This window comes from Jaculus jaculus, chromosome 9, assembly GCF_020740685.1.
Source record: "Jaculus jaculus isolate mJacJac1 chromosome 9, mJacJac1.mat.Y.cur, whole genome shotgun sequence".
Lineage (NCBI taxonomy): Eukaryota > Metazoa > Chordata > Mammalia > Rodentia > Dipodidae > Jaculus > Jaculus jaculus.
Genome location: NC_059110.1, coordinates 112,318,372 through 112,338,120, shown reverse-complemented (window position 1 = coordinate 112,338,120; position 19,749 = coordinate 112,318,372). Strand labels below are relative to the sequence as shown.

General features: G+C 53.7%; 2 protein-coding genes across 6 annotated transcripts in view; one reads left to right on the top strand and one right to left on the bottom strand.

The window, feature by feature from the left end:
* The first annotated feature begins 3,391 nt into the window (after window positions 1-3,391).
* On the top strand, window positions 3,392-7,827 carry Gjd3 (gap junction protein delta 3). Of its 2 annotated transcripts, none has more exons than XM_045158972.1 (2): window positions 3,392-5,762; window positions 6,984-7,827. In XM_045158972.1, exon 1 carries the CDS (start codon window positions 3,392-3,394, stop codon window positions 4,295-4,297), a length of 906 nt encoding a protein of 301 aa, XP_045014907.1. In that variant the 3' UTR covers window positions 4,298-5,762; window positions 6,984-7,827. The 2 variants fall into 2 exon arrangements, with proteins under 2 accessions (XP_045014907.1, XP_045014908.1); XM_045158973.1 differs by having other exon boundaries at window positions 3,392-5,788.
* A 3,188-nt stretch (window positions 7,828-11,015) lies between these two features.
* The window catches only part of Rara (retinoic acid receptor alpha), a 62,180-nt gene continuing 53,446 nt past the window's right edge, over window positions 11,016-19,749 (bottom strand). For all 4 annotated transcript variants that reach the window (XM_004655441.2, XM_045158283.1, XM_004655440.3 and 1 more), the window contains 5 exons: window positions 18,730-18,890; window positions 18,375-18,551; window positions 17,020-17,224; window positions 14,855-15,013; window positions 11,016-12,617 (listed from right to left, as the gene is read on the bottom strand). In XM_004655441.2, coding sequence (XP_004655498.1) covers window positions 12,394-12,617; window positions 14,855-15,013; window positions 17,020-17,224; window positions 18,375-18,551; window positions 18,730-18,890 — 926 coding nt within the window. In that variant the 3' untranslated portion in view covers window positions 11,016-12,393. The remainder of the gene's footprint in view (window positions 12,618-14,854; window positions 15,014-17,019; window positions 17,225-18,374; window positions 18,552-18,729; window positions 18,891-19,749) is intronic.

Sequence of the window (19,749 nt, the reverse complement as noted above, 5' to 3'; positions counted from 1 at the left end):
CAGGCACACCCAAGCAGGGGTTAACCTAGAGTTTTTTCCAGGCTGGGCTAGACCCCTGAGCCAGTGGGTGTAAAGGGAACATTCCCCACCCCTTCCTGAAAGCTGGTGTGTTATACACGTGTGGTGGGGGGCAGTCCTGATTAGGAGATGGAAAACCATGCAGGGCCCTGTGGCTCACTAGGGGAGGAATTGTCCAAGAGGAAGCGGGGCCCAGTGCCCTTCCCCCTCACAGGGACAGGCAGAGCTCACTTCCAGGACCTGTACCCTCCAGCCCCACACAAAGGCCCCAAACCATCACGTGGGAAGCCCAGCCAGGTCGTGTGGAGGACTGTTCCCTGACAGCTGCGAGGCTAGGATCTGCCATTCACTGGCTGCACTATGCTGGTGAACCGCTGAGCCTCAGTTTCCCCAGTTGTAAATAGTGCTCTCCTACCTGGACCATGGAGGATTGAATGGGTGTACCAGGCAGAAGGGAGAAACAAAACATCTCATCCCAGAGTATTCCCATCCTGGCCACTCAGGTCCTCATGAGCCCTCCTAACTCCCCTCTCCTATAGGACAGCGCCTCTCCTACCACCTAGAGATAGAAGACCCTCAATTCAGAGCCTCCAGCAGGAGGAACTAGAAGACTTTCCACTTGCTGTTTATCTTTTTTTTTTTTTTTTTTTTTTCCTGAGGTAGGGTCTTGTTCCAGTCCAGGCTGACCTGAAATTCACTATGTAGTCTGAGGGTGGCCTCGAACTCACAGTAATCCTCCTATCTCTGCCTCCCGAGTGCTGGGATTAAAGGCATCTGCCACCACGCCCCAGCTACTTGCTGTTTATCTTGCAAAGCACCATGCTTCTCATAGTAAACTGAAAATTACAGAAAATAAAGAACCCAGGGCCTTTGTTTAAACGATGGAGAACAGAGCCAGGTGTGGTGGTGCATGCCTTAAATACCAGTACTCAGGAGGCAGAGGTAGGAGGATCGCTGTGAGTTCGAGGCTACCCTGAGACTACATAATGAATTCTAGGTCAGCCTGAGCTAGAGTGAGACCCTACCTTGAAAAACCACACACACACACAAAAAAATTAAAGTTAAAGACAGAGGAACTGGGGAAATGGCTTAGCAGTTAAGGTGTTTTCCTGTAAAGCCTAAGGACCCGGGTTGGATTCTCCAGGACCCACATAAGCCAGATGCACAAGGGGGCGTATGCGTCTGGTGTTCGTTTGCAGTGGCTGGAGGCCCTGGTGCACCCATTCCGTCTTTCTCTCTGCCTCTTCCTCCCTCTCTCTCTCTCAAATAAATAAAACTTTTTAAAAGATGGAGAACAGGCTGGAGAGATGGCTTAGTGGTTAAGGCACTTGACTGTGAAACCTATGGACTCAGGTTTGATTCTCCAGGTCCCATGTAAACCAGATGTACATGGTGGCACATGCATCTAGAGTTCATTTACAGTGGCTAGAGGCTCTGGCCTGCCCATTCTTTCTTTCACTAATAAATAAATAAAAAGAAACAGTAGAGGGCTGGAGAGATGGTTTAACGGTTAAGGCACTTGCCTGCTAAGCCTAAGGACCCAGATTTGATTCTCCAGGTCTCATGTAAACCAGATGTACATGGTGGCACATGCATCTGGAGTTCGTTTGCAGTGGCTAATGGCCCTGGAATGCCCATTCTCTCTCTCTCTCTCTCTCTCTCTCTCTCTCTCTCTCTCTCTTTCTCCCTCTCTCTGTCTCAAATAAAAATAAATTTAAAACAATTTTTTAAAAAGAAAGAAACAATAGAGAACTAGCCAGGTAGCTAGCTAGGCATGGTGGTGCATGCCTTTAACCCCAGCACTTGAGAGGCAGAGGTAGGAGGATTGCCATGAGTTTGAAGCCACACTGAGACTACATAGTGAATTCCAGGTTAGCCTGGGCTATCGTGAGACCCTACCTTAAAATAAATAGATAGATAGATAGATAAAAGATGGAGAACTAAACTGTGTGTGGTGGTGCACACATATAATCCCAGAACTTGGGAGGTTGAGGCAGAATGATCAAGAGTTGAAGGCCAGCCTGGGCTAAACAGAACAGCCCTGTTTCAAAACAAACATAAAAAGTGGGATACATGAATCTTGGAGCTCAGCTGGCCCAGTCTTCTCAGGTGACAGTTTAGGAGATGTTGGCCCAAAAGATCTGAATGACGTGTACAAGGTCAAAAACTGGCAGAGCTGAAGCCAGAAGCCATTAGATGTTTCTGTCTCCTAAATCACCAAAAGGAATTTCCCGCTGGTCTGAAGACCACCTTCAAAGGGGGCACTTATTTAGAGCACACCTAGGCCTTAGTTTGGGGAGTCTGTCATAGAAGGGTTCTGTCGTGAACTCCTTCAATAAAGGATGTGGCTGTGGTTAACCCCAATGCATCTTAATGGAGACATGACTATGGGATGCGCTTGGGGGGTTGAGGAATGGAAAGGAAGGGCTGGCAGGACCCAGTAAGGGGCGTGGCTCCCGGTCTGTTCCCAGGGTGGAGCCATCCAGCATGGTCACCCTGTCCCTTTAAGAGAAGGGGGAGAGCTAGCCCCTCTCAGCCATCCCTGTCCTGTCATCCATCCCAGCCAAATCCAAAAGGGAAAATGAAAGAGGGACCAAGAGGAACAGGTCCCAGCTGTCTCCCAAGGTCCTGCGCTCGCCATTAACGTCCCAGCCCCAAGGGTGAGTGGGGTCGCGTGGGGGGGGAGGGGGCATCAAAGGCCTGTGAGGACCCTGTGTCAGGGGAGGGTTGCAAGAAATGCTGGAAGGCAGAAGCCAGGGCAGGGCATAGGTGGAGCGGGCTGTCCTCATCCCCCCTGGCTGGGGTAAGAGTGGGAAGGTGCCTGGAGGGTGAGGGATCCTGAAGTTGGGGAAACGGGAGCTACTTTTGAGTCAGCCTCCAACCCTGATAGGAACTCACTGCAGTGAAAAGGACAAAAATGAAATGGTTGGGAGAGAAAGAAGGCAGTAGGTGTCACCGAGTGTGCCCTCCCTCGTGCCCCCAGGGGTCTCAAGTGGAGTCTGGGGTCCCAGACCTGGCTCTCGTCCCTGAAAGCACCTTGGCACAAAGAGCAGGGGCTGGATAGGCCCTTTGGAAGAGCCTGGAATCTGGAGGACCACCGGGGTCTAGCCAAGCAAGCCCACTGGGATCTGGCGGGGTCCTTCCCAGTACCCCTCCGCCCCAAAGAGAAGGAAGCCCATAGCTGACCACCAGAGAATCTACTACACTCCCATCCCAAAGTTAACTGGTCCCGGCAAAACCTTTGGTCCCTGACTCCCCTTAAGTTAGGCTCAGTGGAGAGGGGCAGAGACCGCCGTGAGTCTCGGCCTCTGACGGTCCTCTTCCCCCACCCCCACCCCGCCATCCCCATCCCCATCCCCGCGTCCTCAGCGCCATGGGGGAGTGGGCGTTCCTCGGCTCGCTGCTGGACGCCGTGCAGCTGCAGTCGCCGCTCGTGGGTCGCCTCTGGCTGGTGATCATGTTGATCTTCCGCATCCTGGTGCTGGCCACGGTGGGCGGCGCCGTGTTCGAGGACGAGCAGGAGGAGTTCGTGTGCAACACGCTGCAGCCGGGCTGTCGTCAGACCTGCTACGACCGCGCCTTCCCGGTCTCCCATTACCGCTTCTGGCTCTTCCACATCCTGCTGCTGTCGGCGCCGCCGGTGCTGTTCGTCATCTACTCCATGCACCAGGCCAGCAAGGAGGGGGGCGGCGCGCGCAGCCTGCCCGAGAGCCCGTGCGCGCGCAGCCTGCCCGAGAGCCCGTGCGCGCCGTGCGTCGTGCGCGCCCGCCGCGCGCGCCGCTGCTACGTGCTCAGCGTGGCGCTGCGCCTGCTGGCCGAGCTCGCCTTCCTGGGCGGCCAGACGCTGCTCTACGGCTTCCGCGTGGCCCCGCACTTCGCGTGCACCGGGCCGCCCTGCCCGCACACGGTCGACTGCTTCGTGAGCCGCCCCACCGAGAAGACCGTCTTCGTGGTCTTCTACTTCGCCGTCGGGCTGCTGTCGGCGCTGCTCAGCGTGGCCGAGCTGGGCCACCTGCTCTGGAAGGACCGGCGCCGCCCGCGCGCCGCCGGCAGCGCCGCCGGGGAGTGCGACAACCGCTGCAACCGCGCGCACGAGGAGGCGCGGAAGCTGCTCCCGCCGCCGCCGCCCGCGCTGCCCTCGCGACGCCCGGACCCAGACCCCTTCGGCCCGCCCGCCTACGCGCACGGCACGCCGGCGGGAGACAGCGAGGGCGAGGGCGGCAGCGCCCGCAGCAAGACGTCGTTAGCTACCGTCGCACGTCAGGACTTGGCCATCTAGTAACGTGCCGTGTCCTGCCCCGGGGCGCATGGATGGTGGGGGTCCCAGGCCCTCGGATGGGGGCTCCTGGCCGCAGAATTGAGTCCTCATGGACTGTCCTGGGACCCTTGCCCGAGCCGAAGACGCGTGCACTGTGATCAGTAAACATCGCAATTCCCAGGGCCTTTCTTCCGTGCCGGGGATCCAGGCCGACAGTGGGCCTGGGAGGAAGGGAACCGGAGGACAGCCGGGGACCTGGTTATTGTACCGAGGACGAAAATCAACTGTGATGCCAGCTTCCCCCGATCCCCTCCCTTGTTCAGAGGAGTGGCTGTGTGTGTGCACACATGCACACCTGAACACACTGGTGCGCGCACATGTGTACACACAGATACATACCTCTTGGGTCAGTTGTGCACTTCTGCATTCATGTGTGCACAGGCATATATGTGTGTGTTACATGAGCTGTGTGCTTGCATATGAGCACACGTGCATCCTGCACGGCCTGTCTGTGAACTGATAAGCATGGATGGCTAGGATCCGATGCCCGAAACAGCCACAGTTGCTTCTTTCCTATGTCCCTAATGCAGCCACCCAGGAGGACATCCCAGGAAGGTGTCTTCTCGCAGGAAGGAGCAGGGAGGGTGGATACTCCTCCCTCTGTCCTGCAGGTGTGTGAGCACATCTTTGCTCTCCGCCCAGCTGCCAGGCAGGGTGGATGTGGGCTGGAGAGCAGGACATACCAGGATGGCTCCTGTCTTCCCTCTTCGCCTTCCTGACCATTGTCATTCCCCGAGTCTATAAACAGGATCGAGCCCCCTCCTCAAGGAAACACTTCGGAACCAGATGCTTGCTCCTGGCCCCCCTCTCCTACCCCAGACTTTAAAAGTCTCTTCCTTCTCCATCACCTCCATGATGTCACTCTCCCTAAGGGCACAGGACCACGTGACAAATCCTGACTAATCTGGGGACCACTATCTTCTGCCAGCTGGGGCGCCATCAGACCCAGCTACCCAGGCCCTGCCTTCAGCCACCACACCCCACGCAAGATCTTACCGAATTTCCACTCTGGCCTTTCGAGCACATCTCCTGAGGGCCTTCTGAATAGCCTACTTGGTCTTCTGGGTTCTCCCCTGCCCTTGAGGGTACAGCCAGGCCTTTGCCTCAGGGCTCCTGCACATCGAACCCACTTGGTCAGGCCTCCAGCCATCACACTGGCTAAAGCAGGCAGAAGCTTTCGTTTCTAACAAGTGCAGTGGCGACATCTGCTGCAGAGTTTGGACACACTGTTCCTTGCAGGGGCAGCCTGACTCTGCAGCCCTCTCCTCTCACCACCTACTGCTACCTGCTCACCTTTTAGCCTCCCTTGGAAAACAAAGGCCTCCAGAAGGGGCCTCCCGTGTCCTAAGTTGGAGTCGATGAAGTCTTTCCGGGACAGCCCTTCTGCTGGATGACCACTCTGTCCCCTGGGCGTGGTACATGGCAGGTGTGTTGAGTGAGAAACCTCAATGGGTACGTCCAGTTCTCTGATGAAGGGCAGTTCTGTATTTGCAACATGGACCCCTCCACACAAATGTAGAGTGGAGTTCCATCCATCTGTTTCCCAGATAGCCTCAACAAACGTGTTCAACATTGGCATCATTCAGCACAATTACATGTGTGGCACAGATGTAATTTCAAGTTTTCCATTAACCACATTTAAAAAAAGAAAAAGGAAGCCAGGTGTGGTGGCACATGCTTTTAATCCCAGCACTTGGGAGTCAGAGGTAGGAGGATCAGTGTGAGTTCAAGGCCACCCTGGAGACATGGCTTAATGGTTAAGGGACTTGCCTGCAAAAGTCAAGGACCCAGGTTTGATTCCCCAGTGCCCACGGAAGCCAGATGCACAAGGTGGTGCATGCATCTGCAGTTTGTTTACAGTGGATGGAGGCCTTGGCACACCCTTTCTCTATCTGCCTCTTCCTCTCTCTCTCAAATATTTTTTTGAAAAAAAAAGGAAACAGGTGAGATTAATGTGAGTAGTGTATTTCCTTCAACCCACTATATCCAAAACGGAACCATTTCAATCATCATCAGTATTCAAAAGTATTAAGGAATTCCCATTATTTTCCCCATATGTCTTCCTAATCTGGTGTGGGTTTCACATGTAGAGCACATCTCAATTCACTGCTTTCAGGCTCTGGTCAGACGCCTAGCGTGGCAAATGCCACCTGTGCTCAGGGAACTCACCTCATGGTGATAAAGAAGATAGTAAATAGATACAGGCTATATCAGGCTGTGGTCACGATAACGGGAGGAATGCCATCCCCAAGGAGGTGATGCTTAGGAGCTAAGTCATGAAGTTGTCTCCAGGAAGATCATGTAAATGACAGGAATAGCAAGTTTGAAAACCCTGAGGAGGCCAGGTGTGGTGGCGCACACCTTTAATCCCAACAACACTTGGGAGGCAGAGGTAGGAGGATCACTGTGAGTTTGAGGCCACCCTGAGACTACATCATTAATTCCAGGTCAGCCTGGGCCAGAGTGAGACCCTACCTCGAAAAAACAAAAACAAACAACAAGAAAACCCTGAGGTGGAGATGTGCTGAGGAAGGCAATGAGACTGGTGTGGCTGGAGGGGTGTTAGCAATAAGGGGGAGGTGGCCACCACCAGCAAAGCAGCCCTGACTTCCTTATTCTTTTCTGTGGCTGTCTCCTCCTCCCCTAGGACCTGTCTACCTGCTCTCCTGTCCACCTTCAGCTCACCTTCCGCGATTCCTCTGAGCCCTTCATCTCACCACCGCCAGTGTCTGCTCTTCACCCCTGCAGAGGCTGTCCAAGGTCATTGAGGTCCTCACAGCCTCTTTCCCCATCCCGCTAAGCTCCACCTGGATGCCTGGCTTGCTGACTTAAATCTCTCCTCAAGAACAGAGTCCTGTTCTTGCTCCTCCTGTCCTAGCCTCCACAGCCTCACCTCTAGCACCATCACCCTAAGAACCAGAAGTGGTGAAAACGCAGAAATGCTGACAAACTGATTATTGCAAGCTGCCTGGCAGCCTTGTTCCCTGCCCAGCTTTTGCCCCCAGAGCTGGTCAAGAGGGACTGCCTCAATCAGAAAGACCCTTGAGCCTCGGGTCTGAGCAGACGCCTCTGCCCTGCACTCGTCACCATCCTCTGGGTTCATCTCCCTGTGGAGGGTGTGCTCGGGTGCAACACAGACCTTGTGATTCTGCAGCAGTGCTCCTCAACTGGCGGCGACACTCACCCCCCCAGGGGACGTTGGCAAAGTCTGGAAAGACCTTTGTTTGTTACAGCTTGGCAGCTGGGGGTGTAGTGAGAGCCTGGTTAGTGTGCATGTGGCCTTGAATTACATCCCAAACTTGGGCGTGGTGCAGCATACCTGTAATCCCAGGCAGAAGCCAACCTGGGATACCCGTCACCCTGTCTCAAGATGAGAGAGAAGCTGGGCATGGTGGCGCACGTTTTTAATCCCAGCACTCAGGAGGCAGAGGGAGGAGGATCCTTGTTAATTCGAGGCCACCCTAAAATTACATAGTGAATTCCAGGTCAGCCTGGGCCAGAGTGAGACCTTACCTCAAAAAACCGAAAAACAAAACAAAACAACAACAAAAAAATAAACCCTCCTTTAGGTGCAGTCTGGCCTTGAACTCACAGTGATCCTCTTACTTGTGCCTCCAAAGTGCTGGAATTAGAGGTGTGCACCACCATCATGCCCAGCCTTTTTTTTTTTTTTAAATACTTTACTTGGGCTGGAGCGATGGTTTAGCGGTTAAGTGCTTGCCTGTGAAGCCTAAGGACCCCAGTTCGAGGCTCAATTACCCAGGACCCATGTTAGCCAGATGCACAAGGGGGCACATGTGTCTGGAGTTCTTTTGCAATGGCTGGAGGCTCTGACGCGCCCATTCTCTCTCTCTCTCTCTCTCTCTCTCTCTCTCTCTCTCTCTCTCTCTGCCTCTTTGTCACTTTCAAATAAATAAATAAAAATAAAACAAAAAAATTAAAAATAAGGGCTGGAGAGATGGCTTAGTGGTTAAGCACTTGCCTGTGAAGCCTAAGGACCCCGGTTCAAGCCTCGATTCCCCAGGACCCACGTTAGCCAGATGCACAAGGGGGCGCACACGTCTGGAGTTCGTTTGCAGTGGCTGGAGGCCCTGGTGTGCCCATTCTCTCTCTCTCTCTGTCTGCCTGTTTATCTCTCTGTCACTTTCGAATAAATAAATTTAAAAAAAATTTAAAAATTAAAACTAAATAAATACTTTACTTGCTTATTGATTTGCAAGCAGATTGGGGGAGGGGCAGGGGGTAGTGTTGGGCACACCAGGATCTCTTGCCACTGAAAATGAACTCCAGAAGCACGTACCACTTTGTGCATCTGGCTTTATGCAGGTACTGGGAAATTGAACCCAGGCCATTAGGCTTTGCAAGCAAGTGCCTTTATCCACTAAGCCATCTCTTCAACCATGTTTTGTTTTGTTTTGAGGCTGGATATCACTGTATAGCCCAGGCTGCCCTGAAAGTTGCTGTGTAGACCAGGCCAACCTTGACCTTGTGGCAACCCTCCTGCCTCCAACTCCTGCATGCCTATCAATAATTCTTCTTCCTTCTCTTCTTCCTCCTTCTTTCCCCTCCTCCTCCTTCCCCTCTTCTTCTTTACAAATAATGCTTTTGTAATTTGTTTTTTTTTTTTTTGGTTTTTCGAGATAGGGTCTCACTCTGGCCCAGACTGACCATGAGTACACTATCCCGAGTGCTGGGATTAAAGGCATGTGCCACCACGCCCTGCTTAAAAAAATTTTAACTAAAGAAAAAAAAAAAAAAAACGAACAGGGCATGGTGGCACTTGGGAGGCAGAGATAGATAGAAGGATCGCTGTGAGTTTGAGGCACTCTGAGACTACATAGTGTACTCATGGTCAGCCTGGGCCAGAGTGAGACCCTATCTCGAAAAACAAAAAAAAAAAATTTTTTTATTTATTTATTTATTTTTTTTTTACTTGAGAGAGAGGAGATGCAGATAGAGAATGGGAGAGCCAGGGCCTCCAGCCACTGCAAACAAACTCCAGATGCATGCACCACCATGTGCATCTGGTTTACATGGGTCCTGGGGAATTGAACCTGGGTTCTTTGGCTTCATAGGCAAATGCCTTAAACACTAAGCAACCTTCCTATCCACTATCAGTTCTTTTTTTTTTTTAAATTTTTACTTATTTATTTGAGAGTGATGGACACAGAGAGAAAGAGGCAGATAGAAAGAATGGGTGTGCCAGGGCCTCCAGCCACTGCAAACTCCTGACAAGTGCACCCCCTTGTGCATCTAGTTTACGTGAGTCCTGGGGAATCGAGCCTCGAACCGGGGTCCTTAGGCTTCACAGGCAAGCTCTTAACCACCAAGCTCTCCAGCCCACTATCAGTTTTTGTTTTGTTTTGTTTTTGGAGGTAGGGTCTCACTATGTAGTCTCAGGGTGGCCTCAAACCCCTGGCGATCCTCCTACCTCTGCCTCCTGAGTGCTGGGATTAAAGGCGTGCACCACCACACGTGGCCTCCACTGTCAGTTCTTAAGAGCATTGTGTACAGGTATATCTGTTTCATAACAATGCTAGACAATGTTACTAGAGCCTTCCAACGCTCTGAGTTGTGAGGAGAGACTGCCACCTAGTGGCTGACAGAAATGGCTGGAGCCTCTAGGGAAAAGAACTGGTTCTCCTTGCCAAAGGCAGAACTTCCTCCAACTAGCACCCCAGTGTGCAATGCTTCTTTCAGGGTGTGGTGGTTTGATTCATGTGTCCCTCATACACTTATATGTGCTCCGAATGTTGTCTGCAGCTGGTAGCAATTTGGGAGTTGGATCCTCCTGGAGGCAGTGTATTCTTGGGGGCAGGCAGCCAGCTTCCCCTTGCCAATGTTTGGCACATTCTCCTGTTGATGTTGTCTATCTTATGTTGGTCAGGAGGTGATGTCCACCCTCTGCTCAGGCCTTCATTTTTCCTTCATTTTTCCCTGCCATCATGGAGCCTGTAAGCCAAAAATAAGCTTTTTTTCCCACAAGCTGCTCTTGGTCGAGTGCTTTCTACCAGCAACGCGAACCTGACTGCAACACAGGGTTACAAGAGTCCTTGGCTGAGCAGTGGGGACTCTGGACTCTGATTCCCCAATATATCACCCACTTACTGCATGACCTCGGGCAAGGACACTCTCCTCTCTGGAACGGGCAGAACTGGTCTGAGAGCTCGTGGGGCCTCTCATATACTCCAGGCCGACTCGCCTGCACTTGTCCCTCATGCTTGATGTGTGATGTAGCCTGAGTCAAGACAGTCCTTCCTGGAGGCAGAGGGATGGGTGGCTTAAGCAGATAATATTCCCTTTTCTGGTCTTAGGTTGTCATGAACCCAATTCCAGGGCCATGTGAAGATCAGGTTTATGGTCACTTGTCTGTCACTAAGTGATCCCAAGCTCAGCATCTGGTTGACTTTTGCCCTCAGTCTGGGGATTCCTGAAGGCATCTCTTTGACCCACCCATGACTCCCAGTCTGGGCTTCCCTGAATGGCTAGCAGCCTGCCTGCCCTCAGGATTTCCAAGAACCAGGCCCTGAAGGAGGGCAGCTCGGAGCAGCATGAACCAAGCCTTGGCTCTTAGCATTCATACTTGACTGTTGGGGTCTGGAGCTTGTGGGGAAGTCCCCCATCTTGATGCCCCTGCCCAGACACGGAGGACAGTGCAGGCAGTGAGGCAGAGACGCTATAGAATAAATAGAACTTTATTCTTTCTCCAGTAGATCTCAGTGGGAACCCAACAGTAACAGGTACACTAGTGGGTTCCGAGGGGGAGACCCTACCCAGGCAGGAGGGCAGGGCAGAGCCTGCTCCCCAAGCCTAGGGTGCAGGGAAGGGAGAGGACCCCCCTGGAGGCCCGTCCTGCGGGGCAGGGAGGGGGCATGATGAGGGGCAGAAGGGTCAGGGAGCAGGCGGGAGAAATAGAGAACTCAGGCCAAGTGTGTGTGGCCATCTACTGTCCACATTGTGTGTGTGTGTGTGTGTGTGTGTGTGTGTGGTGTGTACACGTGTGGGTGGGTAGGTGTAGGTGTATGTGGGTGTGCGCACGCGTGCTGGAGGGCCCCGTTGGGGTGCTGGTGGCTGTGGGGCTGGGGATGGGGCAGCTTGAAGCCCCTGGCCAGCCCCTTCACAGTGGGGCTAGGGCTTGACGTGGGTCCTGGTGGGCAGAGTGATGAGCAACCCTCACCCCACACATCTGAGGGGTTCTAGCCTCACCTCTACCTTGCTTCTCGGTGGGCAGAGGCAGAGGCCAAAGGCCAGGATCCCCTCCTTCCAGGGACAACTGCCCGAGACACCCACACCCAGTGGTTAGGCAGGAGAAGGGGATGCTGCTCCCACTGCCGTGAGGGGAAGGTGGCCTTGGAGTTAGTATTTCACAGTATTAGAGAAAACTGAGGAGAAAAAGGCTGAAGGGGTGGGGGTTCCCACAGGGATGTGGAGGGAGAAAGGAGCCCTTATGAGCCTCACCCCTCCCCAAGATTCCCCCCTCCAGCTCTAGATCCAGCTCCCCCCAATACACAGCACAAATTCCTTCAGTATAAATGTGCTTAAAATGAAAATTCTTATTAAAAAAAAAATCAAAACCAAAAAAAAATTTAAAATAAAAACAAAACCAGCGAGAATTAATATCTGGGGGTTGGTACGCAGGGTATATACAAGGGGACCCCCTCTACCCCGGCCACCCCTCTGTCACCAACCAAGGCAGGGGGAAGGTTCCCCAACAACGGGGGAGCAATGGCTTGAGTTTAGAGGACAAAGGAGCCAGGTCCCGGCATTTGCTGGTGATGAAGATGTGGCAAGGTGGGCAGGGGCTCGGGACCAGGTCCTCACGCGGTTCACTGCCTGGTCCCTGACGACAGCCCAGGCTGCCAGAGGAGGGCAGTCCATCGCAGGCCCAGGCTTCTGTCCATAGATCTGCTGCCTCCTTCCTCCCATCCCTTGAGAAGGCCCCCAGTTCTGTTTGGGAGGACGGGGTGGGGCAGGGCTGTTACAGGTCACACGGTTGGTTGGTAGAAGGCAGAGAAAGCCAGGACCGGGGCGAGGGCTGTGTCCATAGGATGAGACGATCATGGAGACTGGGTAGCTGGGCTGCTTCTGTGGGAGCTGGGACTGGGGCTGAGGCTGGGGCTACAGCTGCCCGGTGGGGGATTCAGGCCACCCCCATCCCGTGTACCACCCCCTGATTGTCCGCTGAGAGTGTCCAAGCCCTCCGAATTCTCTAGCATCTCCTGGATGAGTGGCGGCATGGAGCCCGGGATCTCCATCTTCAGCGTGATCACTCGCTCAGCCCCTGCAGGGAGGGAGGCAGAGGTCAGGGCACCTACCCAGAAGAGAAGGGTCACAGGGTGGAGGCTGATGGGACTTGTTGGTTTTTTAGGTTTTTCAAGGTAAAGTCTTCCTCTAGTCCAGGCTGGCCTGGAATTCACTATGTAGTGTCAGGATGGCCTTGAACTACCCTGCCTCCCAAATGTTGGGATTAAAGGCGTGTGCCACCACGCCCAGCTTTCATGCAACTTTTTTGTTTTGTTTTCCAAGGCAGGGTCTCGCTCTAGCCCAGGCTGACTTGGAACTCACTCTGTAGTCCCAGGTTGGCCTCGAACTCACAGCGATCCTCCTATCTCTGCCTCCTGGGTGCTGGGATTTAAAGGCATTTGCTACCACACCCAACTGATGCTACTTATATGGGCCATCTACCACACATCAAATTTACAGTTTGAAATATCTAAGAGAGAGAAAGAGAGAGAGGAAGGGAGAGAGGGAGAATAGCCACAGCATCCTGCCACTGCAAACAAACTCCAGATACATGTGCCACTTTGTGCACCTGGCTCTACATGGGCTCTGGGAAATTAAACTCAGGCTGTCAAGCTTTGCAGGAAAGTGCCTTAAACAGGCAGAGCTGTTTCTCCAGCCCTTGCACTTTTATTTTGTTTAATTTTTTTAAATCTTGTGTGTGCGCAGGCATGCCCATGTTGTGGGAGGGCAACCTAAGGTGTCAGCTCTGGCCTTCCAACACATTTGACACAGGGTCTCTGTGGTGGTTTGATCCAGGTGTCCCCCATAAACTTAGGTGTTCTGACTGTTAGGTTCCCAGCTGCTGGATATTTGGGGATTAATGCCTCCTGGAGGCAGTGTGTTGTTGGGGGCGGGCTTATGGGTGTTATAGCCAGTTTCCCCATGCCAGTGTTTGGCACACTCTATTGCTACTGTCCATCTTATATTGGCCAGGGGGTGATGTCCACCCTCTGCTCATGCCATTGCTTTCCCCCCATCATGGAGCTTCCCCTTGAGTCTGTAAGCCAAAATAAATCTTTTTCCCAGAAGCTGCTCTTGGTTGGGTGATTTCTACCAGCAGTGCGAACCTGACTGCAACAGTCCCCTTGTTGCTTTCTTTCTTTCTTTCTTTCTTTCTCCCTTCCTTCCTTTCTTTCTTTTTGTTTATTTTTTGAGGTAGGGTCTCAGTATAGCCCAGGCTGACCTGGACTTCACTATGTAGTCTCAGGGTGGCCTCGAACTCACAGCGATCCTCCTACCTCTGCCTCCCAAGTGCTGGGATTAACGGCGTGCGCCACCACGCCCAGCACCCTTTGTTGCTTTCTGTCTTCGCCTCCAGAACAATGGGCTCTCTCTCTCTCTCTCTCTCTCTCTCTCTCTCTCTCTCTCACACATGCACACACACACACACACACACGCACGCACACTACCATGTTGGGCTTCACATGGGTCCTGGAGATCCCAGCTCACATTCTTACACTTGTGCAACTGTCTTACACAGCCATCTTCCCAGCCAGCCCTGTTTTGGGATTGTTGGTGGCGTTGGGGATCAAATGTAAGGCCCTGCTGTGCACATCCAAAGTAAGTGCTCTACCACTGAGCCATGCATTACACTTAGGGCTCAACGACTTGACACTGGTCTGGCTTTCTTTAGCTCCCAAGGCCAGAGGTGTGTGGCAGCGGAACACGGCAGATCTGAGCTCAGGTTCCAGGATCACACTGTCTGCCTGGGCTTGGCCTTTGGTGGTCTACTTGGTTGAGGGCCTTGGATTATCCTAATGACCTCTCCAAACACTACCAACACTATCATGACATCCTCCTTGAAAGACAGGAAACTGGGGCTGGGGAGACAGCTCAGTGGTCAAAGGCACTTGCTCCCAGATGCACAAAGTAGCACATGCATCTGGCCTGTTTGCAGTGGCAAGAAGCCCTAGTGCATGGAGTCTCCCTCTCATTGTTTTTCTGCTTGTAAACACGTGTGTGAGAGAGAGGGGGGGGGGACTGAGGCTCAGAATTGACAAGTGACTTCTCACAGACAACACCCACAGGGCATGACCCGAGCTGCCATGGAAAGGTGACAGCAAGGGACCTCAGGGGGGAGGGGCCAGGCGGGACACAGATGGGGACAGCCTGGCTCCAGGGGAGGAGGGCCCCATCTGGATAATAAGACACGATGTGGGGGGCCTAGCCAGGCTGCGGCAGCAGGTTCCAGGCCCGGTATCTGGTAGCCTCCCTCCGGGTCCTGGGGAGACTCACCCTTGGCACTGATGCTCCGCAGGTCGGTGATCTTCATCAGCATCTTGGGGAACATGTGGGGGCGGCTGGGCCTTCGTTTCCGAACGTAGACCTTCAACGCCTCAAGCAGTGGCTCCTGTAGCATGTCCACCCTGTCCGGCTGCTCCAGGTCCTGCCGGTCTGAACCCAGAGCGGCTCCTCAGCAGCTGCCCCTAGAGCAGCTGCCCAGGAATCCAACTGCATTCCCAGAGGCGGCCGCTAAGAGGCGCGTGTGCCCATGCCACCGAGGACAGCCAGCTGCTCCCAGGGACCTCCCTACAGGCCAGGGAGTTTCTGGACGGGAAGGAGGGGCAGAGGGTCTTAACCATAAGCAAAGGAGTGGGACGGAAGTTGCTCAAAGCCCTCTCCAATACATGGAGCCACATCCTCACGACAAGGTTTTGCCCAGCCAGTCTGCACTCTTTGCCATAATTACTTGGGAAACCAGTGAGACATGGCAAAAATTAAAATAAGGGCTGGAGGGACGGCTTAGCAGTTAAGGCGTTTGTCTGCAAAGCCAAGGGACCCAGGTTCGATTCCCCAGGACCCATGTAAAGCAGATGCATAACAGGGCGCACGTGTCTGGAGTTCGTTTGCAGTGGCTGGAGCCCTGGCGCACCCATTCTCTCTCTCTCCCCCTCTTTCTCTCTGCCAAATAAATAAATTAAAATAAAATAAAATAATAACCATCAACATTAACTCACTGTGTCTTGCTTTGGGTACACACACCTCATTTATTACAACCTTAATCCTCCCCTTAACTTTACAGAGGCAATTATTGTCCCCATTTGACATAAACAAAGGCTCAGAAGTTCAGCAACATGCTTCAGGTCACACGGCTGGCCAGAACTTCAACCAGGATGGTCTGACCCTCCAGCTCTACTCTTGTTATCAAGAAAAACACACTGGGGCTGGAGAGATGGCTTAGCGGTTAAGCACTTGCCTGTGAAGCCTAAGGACCCCGGTTCGAGGCTCGATTCCCCAGGACCCACGTTAGCCAGATGCACAAGGGGGCGCACGCGTCTGGAGTTCATTTGCAGTGGCTGGAGGCCCTGGCACACCCATTCGCGCCTAAGGCCTTAGGCTTCGTAGGCAGGTGCTCTAACCGCTAAGCCATCTCTCCAGCCCTTGTTTATTTGAGGGAAAGAAAAAGGGGCAAAGAAGAGAGAAAGGGAACACCAGGGCCTCTAGCCACTGTAAGTGAACTCCAGATGCATGTGTCACCTTGTGCATCTGGCTTACACATAGGTTCTGGGAACTCGAACCTGGATCCTTTAGCTTTGCAGGCAAGTACCCTAATCTCTAAGCCATCTCAACAGCCCTAATGTGTCTTTTTTTAAAAAAAAAAAGTTATTTATTTATTTGAGAGCAGCAGACAAAGAGGGAGAGAAAGAGAGAGAGAGAGAGAGAGAGAGAGAACGCGCGAATGGGTGTGCCAGGGCCTCCAGCCAGATGCACAAGGTGGTGCATGCATCTGGAGTTCATTTGCAATGACTGGAGGCCATGGCACACCCATATTCTCCACCCTCTCTCTCAAATAATAAATAAAATAAGGTGGGTGTGGTGATGCACACCTTTAATCCCAGCTCTTGGGAGACAAGAGGTAGGTGGATCATCATGAGTTCGAGGCCACCCTAAGACTACATAGTGAATTTGAGATCAGCCTGAGCTACAGTGAGACCCTACCTCAAAAAACCAAAAACAAACCAAAATGAAGTATTTTTAAAAAGGGGGGCTGGAGAGATGGCTTAGTGGTTAAGGTGCTTGCCTGCAAAGCCCAAGGACCCAGGTTCAAGCTTCCCCAGGACCCACTTAAGCCATATGCACAAGGTGGTGCATGCAGCTGGAGTTCCTTTATAATGGCTGGAGGTCCATTCTCTCTCTCTCTAATAAGTAAAAAAGTAAAATATTAAAAAGGAAAAAAAAAGAAAAAGAAAAAGAAAAAGAAAAAGACACAGCTAGAGTTTAGACTTTCACCAGCACTGATCGGTATGCCCAGAGATAAGACCCCGCCCATGCAAGCTTTAGTAACCCCTTCCTTCCCATGAGGGACCTGACAGATGATGCCTGTTTCCCTCAGGAAGAGGACTGGAGTCCTGCCCCTCACTCTGGACCTGACTCCCACCAAGGACTTAGGCCCTGCCCACCTCCACAGATGAGGCAGATGGCGCTGAGCAGCCCAGTCTCTGCATCGTCCATCTCCAGGGGCAGCAGCTGGTTGGCGAAGGCAAAGACCAGGTCGGTGAGGGGACCGAAGCCGGCGTTGTGCATCTGGGTCCGGTTCAGAGTCAGCCCATCTGAGAAGGTCATTGTGTCCTGCTCGGGTGTGTACCGCGTGCAGATCCGCAGGATCTGTGTGCACAGGATGCATGGGGTTCACGGACCAGAGCTCCATCAACCCCTGGCACTCCCGCACCAGCATCCCTAGAGGCCCACCTGGCAGGCAGCCAGAGCACGGCTGTCTGACAGAATTTTCTACAATGATGGAGAGGTTCTGTCTGCACCATTCAACACAGTAGCCACCAGCCCCATGTGGCTACTGAGTACTTGAGATGTGGCTAATGCAACTGAGGAATTGAACTGGGTCTAATTGTAATTAATTTAAATTTAAACAGCTGCACGTGCAGCACTGAGGGCTACTGCAGTGGGCAGTGCAGATCAAGGCCACAAGTAAACGAGCGCGCCTGGCAGACAAGGAATGAGGGGAGCTGTGTGGATGCTCCCCAGGTGAACCCTAAGGAGGTGTATCAGCCTGAACCACATGAACCCAGGTGTATCTCTTACATTTATGCAATGGGACCCACAGCTGTCCTGGGACAACAGCAGGAGTTTTACCTCCCAGCTCATCAACCTCATGAAATCCAGGGTTTCCCAACCTGAACACGTCCCCAAAAGAACAGGTGGGCCAAATTCTTGTTAGGAATGTCAGGAAGAATCTTCCAACCTTCCTCCTAGCCTTGCCCTGGGCATCTGCCGCCACCCTAGTATCCCGCCCACAGCCCAGACCACCAAGGGCCACAAGCCCCGCAGTGGGCCTCCTGTTGCAGGAAGGGACACCTTTTCATCTTCCTCTATCAACCACTCCCTGAGGAACGTCTTTGCTGGGGCTCCAACAATTGTGCCCCTCTCCAGCAGGCTCAGCCAGTGCTGCCATTTCAGCAACATCTGCTAACCCATCCTCCCCTGGGCAAGGGGGGATGGTATATCATACAGTGAACCACTATGCTCAGGGTCTGGCTGGAGAGGCCCAGGTAGATAGATCCTCCCATGGGCTACGTGGACAGAGGGTGGGTGGGTGGAAGGGTGGGCGCATCGAGGAGCCTGAGCACATTTGGGTGCTCAGAGGTTGAGTGAGGTAGACATGGGGAGGAAGAACGTGGCCATTTTGGTGGTGGGCGTCTGGATGGGTCGATTCCAGGTGGACATTCAGGAGAGTTGCTGTTTGGCTGAGAGGTGTTACAAGGTCAAGGGCAGTGGCTGAGGGGCAAGGGCAGACCCTCACCAGGATGTCCAGGCAGGCAGCCTTGAGAAGGGTGATCTGGTCAGCAATGGTCAGGGTGGTGAAGCCGGGCAGCTGCTTGGCAAACTCGACGGTCTTAATGATGCACTTGGTGGAGAGTTCACTGAACTTGTCCCAGAGGTCAATGTCCAGAGAGACGCGCTGTTCTGAGCTGTTGTTCTGGGGGAGGGGACAAAGTCAGGGCCTCCTCCACGCAAGAGTTCTGGTTCAGGCCCCCTGCCTGCCCTCCGCCCGTCCTCACTTCCGGACAGCTGCTAGGAGGAGGGGGCCGGAAGAGGCAGAGGAAGGGGTGGCAGAAGGAGGCGCCGGGCGTGCGGCACTCCGCTGGCCCACGTACCGTAGTGTACTTGCCCAGCTGGCAGAGGGCAGGGAAGGTCTCCTGGTGAGCTTTGCGCACCTTCTCAATGAGCTCCCCCACCTCTGCGGTCAGCGCGTAGCTCTCGGAGCACTCGGGCTTGGGCGCCTCCTTCTTCTTCTTGTTGCGGTCGTTCCGCACGGCTGTGGAGGGCACAGGCGGGTCAGAGCAGGGCTGTTGCAGCCCTGACCCTGACCCAGTCCACGCTGCCCACCAGGCCACAGCGCCCAGGCACCGAGGGGAGGTGGGCACTCGGATGCAGACGCCGACACACACACACACACACAGCAGGCAAGGTGTCACCACACACCCCAGCCCTCCGTGTCCACCTGACCCACAGTCCCATGCCCACCCCGGGGGTCCCGTGACCGCCCCCTCGCGGACAGGCGCACGCGTGCCCAGCCTGCAGTCCTCTGTCCTCCCAAGCATGCACTCCAGGCCACTCTCCAAGAGTGTGTGCTGGGGACTGGCAGCCATGCAGACTGACTCCTTGCCCCCTAGGGAGGGACCTGCTGTAGCCTTGGCACCCTAGCAGCCCTCTCCCTGTGGGGACCCGGGGAATGGCTCAGAGCAGTTCCGTGAGCAGGCGGGGAATAGGGCTCCCCCAGCCCAAGTGTGGGGGGCCAGCAGGAGAATCTCTTGGCCCATTAGCCGGGGAGCTGACAAATCACCAGGGGCGCTGAGCCGCACACACCACTCGGCTTTAAAGAAGCGATGGGGTCGTTACCAGCCGATTATCGCAGACACACAATCACTCACAGGGCCTCAGTGCTGGCTGCTGATGGGGAGGAAGGAAGGGTGGGGGTGGGGGCCCGGGAAGGGGGCAGCGGGTGGGGGGGAGCCAGCATAATTTGGAGATCACTCATGTCGATTCTGCAAATTCAATAAAGTGCAGGGGAGAGAAGGGAGAGGGAGAGGCAGAGTGGGGGGATAATTTGGGAAGAGAAAATTGCAGCTGTGACAAGGCGTTTATCATTCGGAAGCTTTAATTCTATTGAAATG

What these genes read in the sequence shown, in the direction of transcription:
- Gjd3 (XM_045158972.1), top strand. Translation starts at nt 3,392, where the DNA reads ATGGGGGAGTGGGCGTTCCTCGGCTCGCTGCTGGACGCCGTGCAGCTG.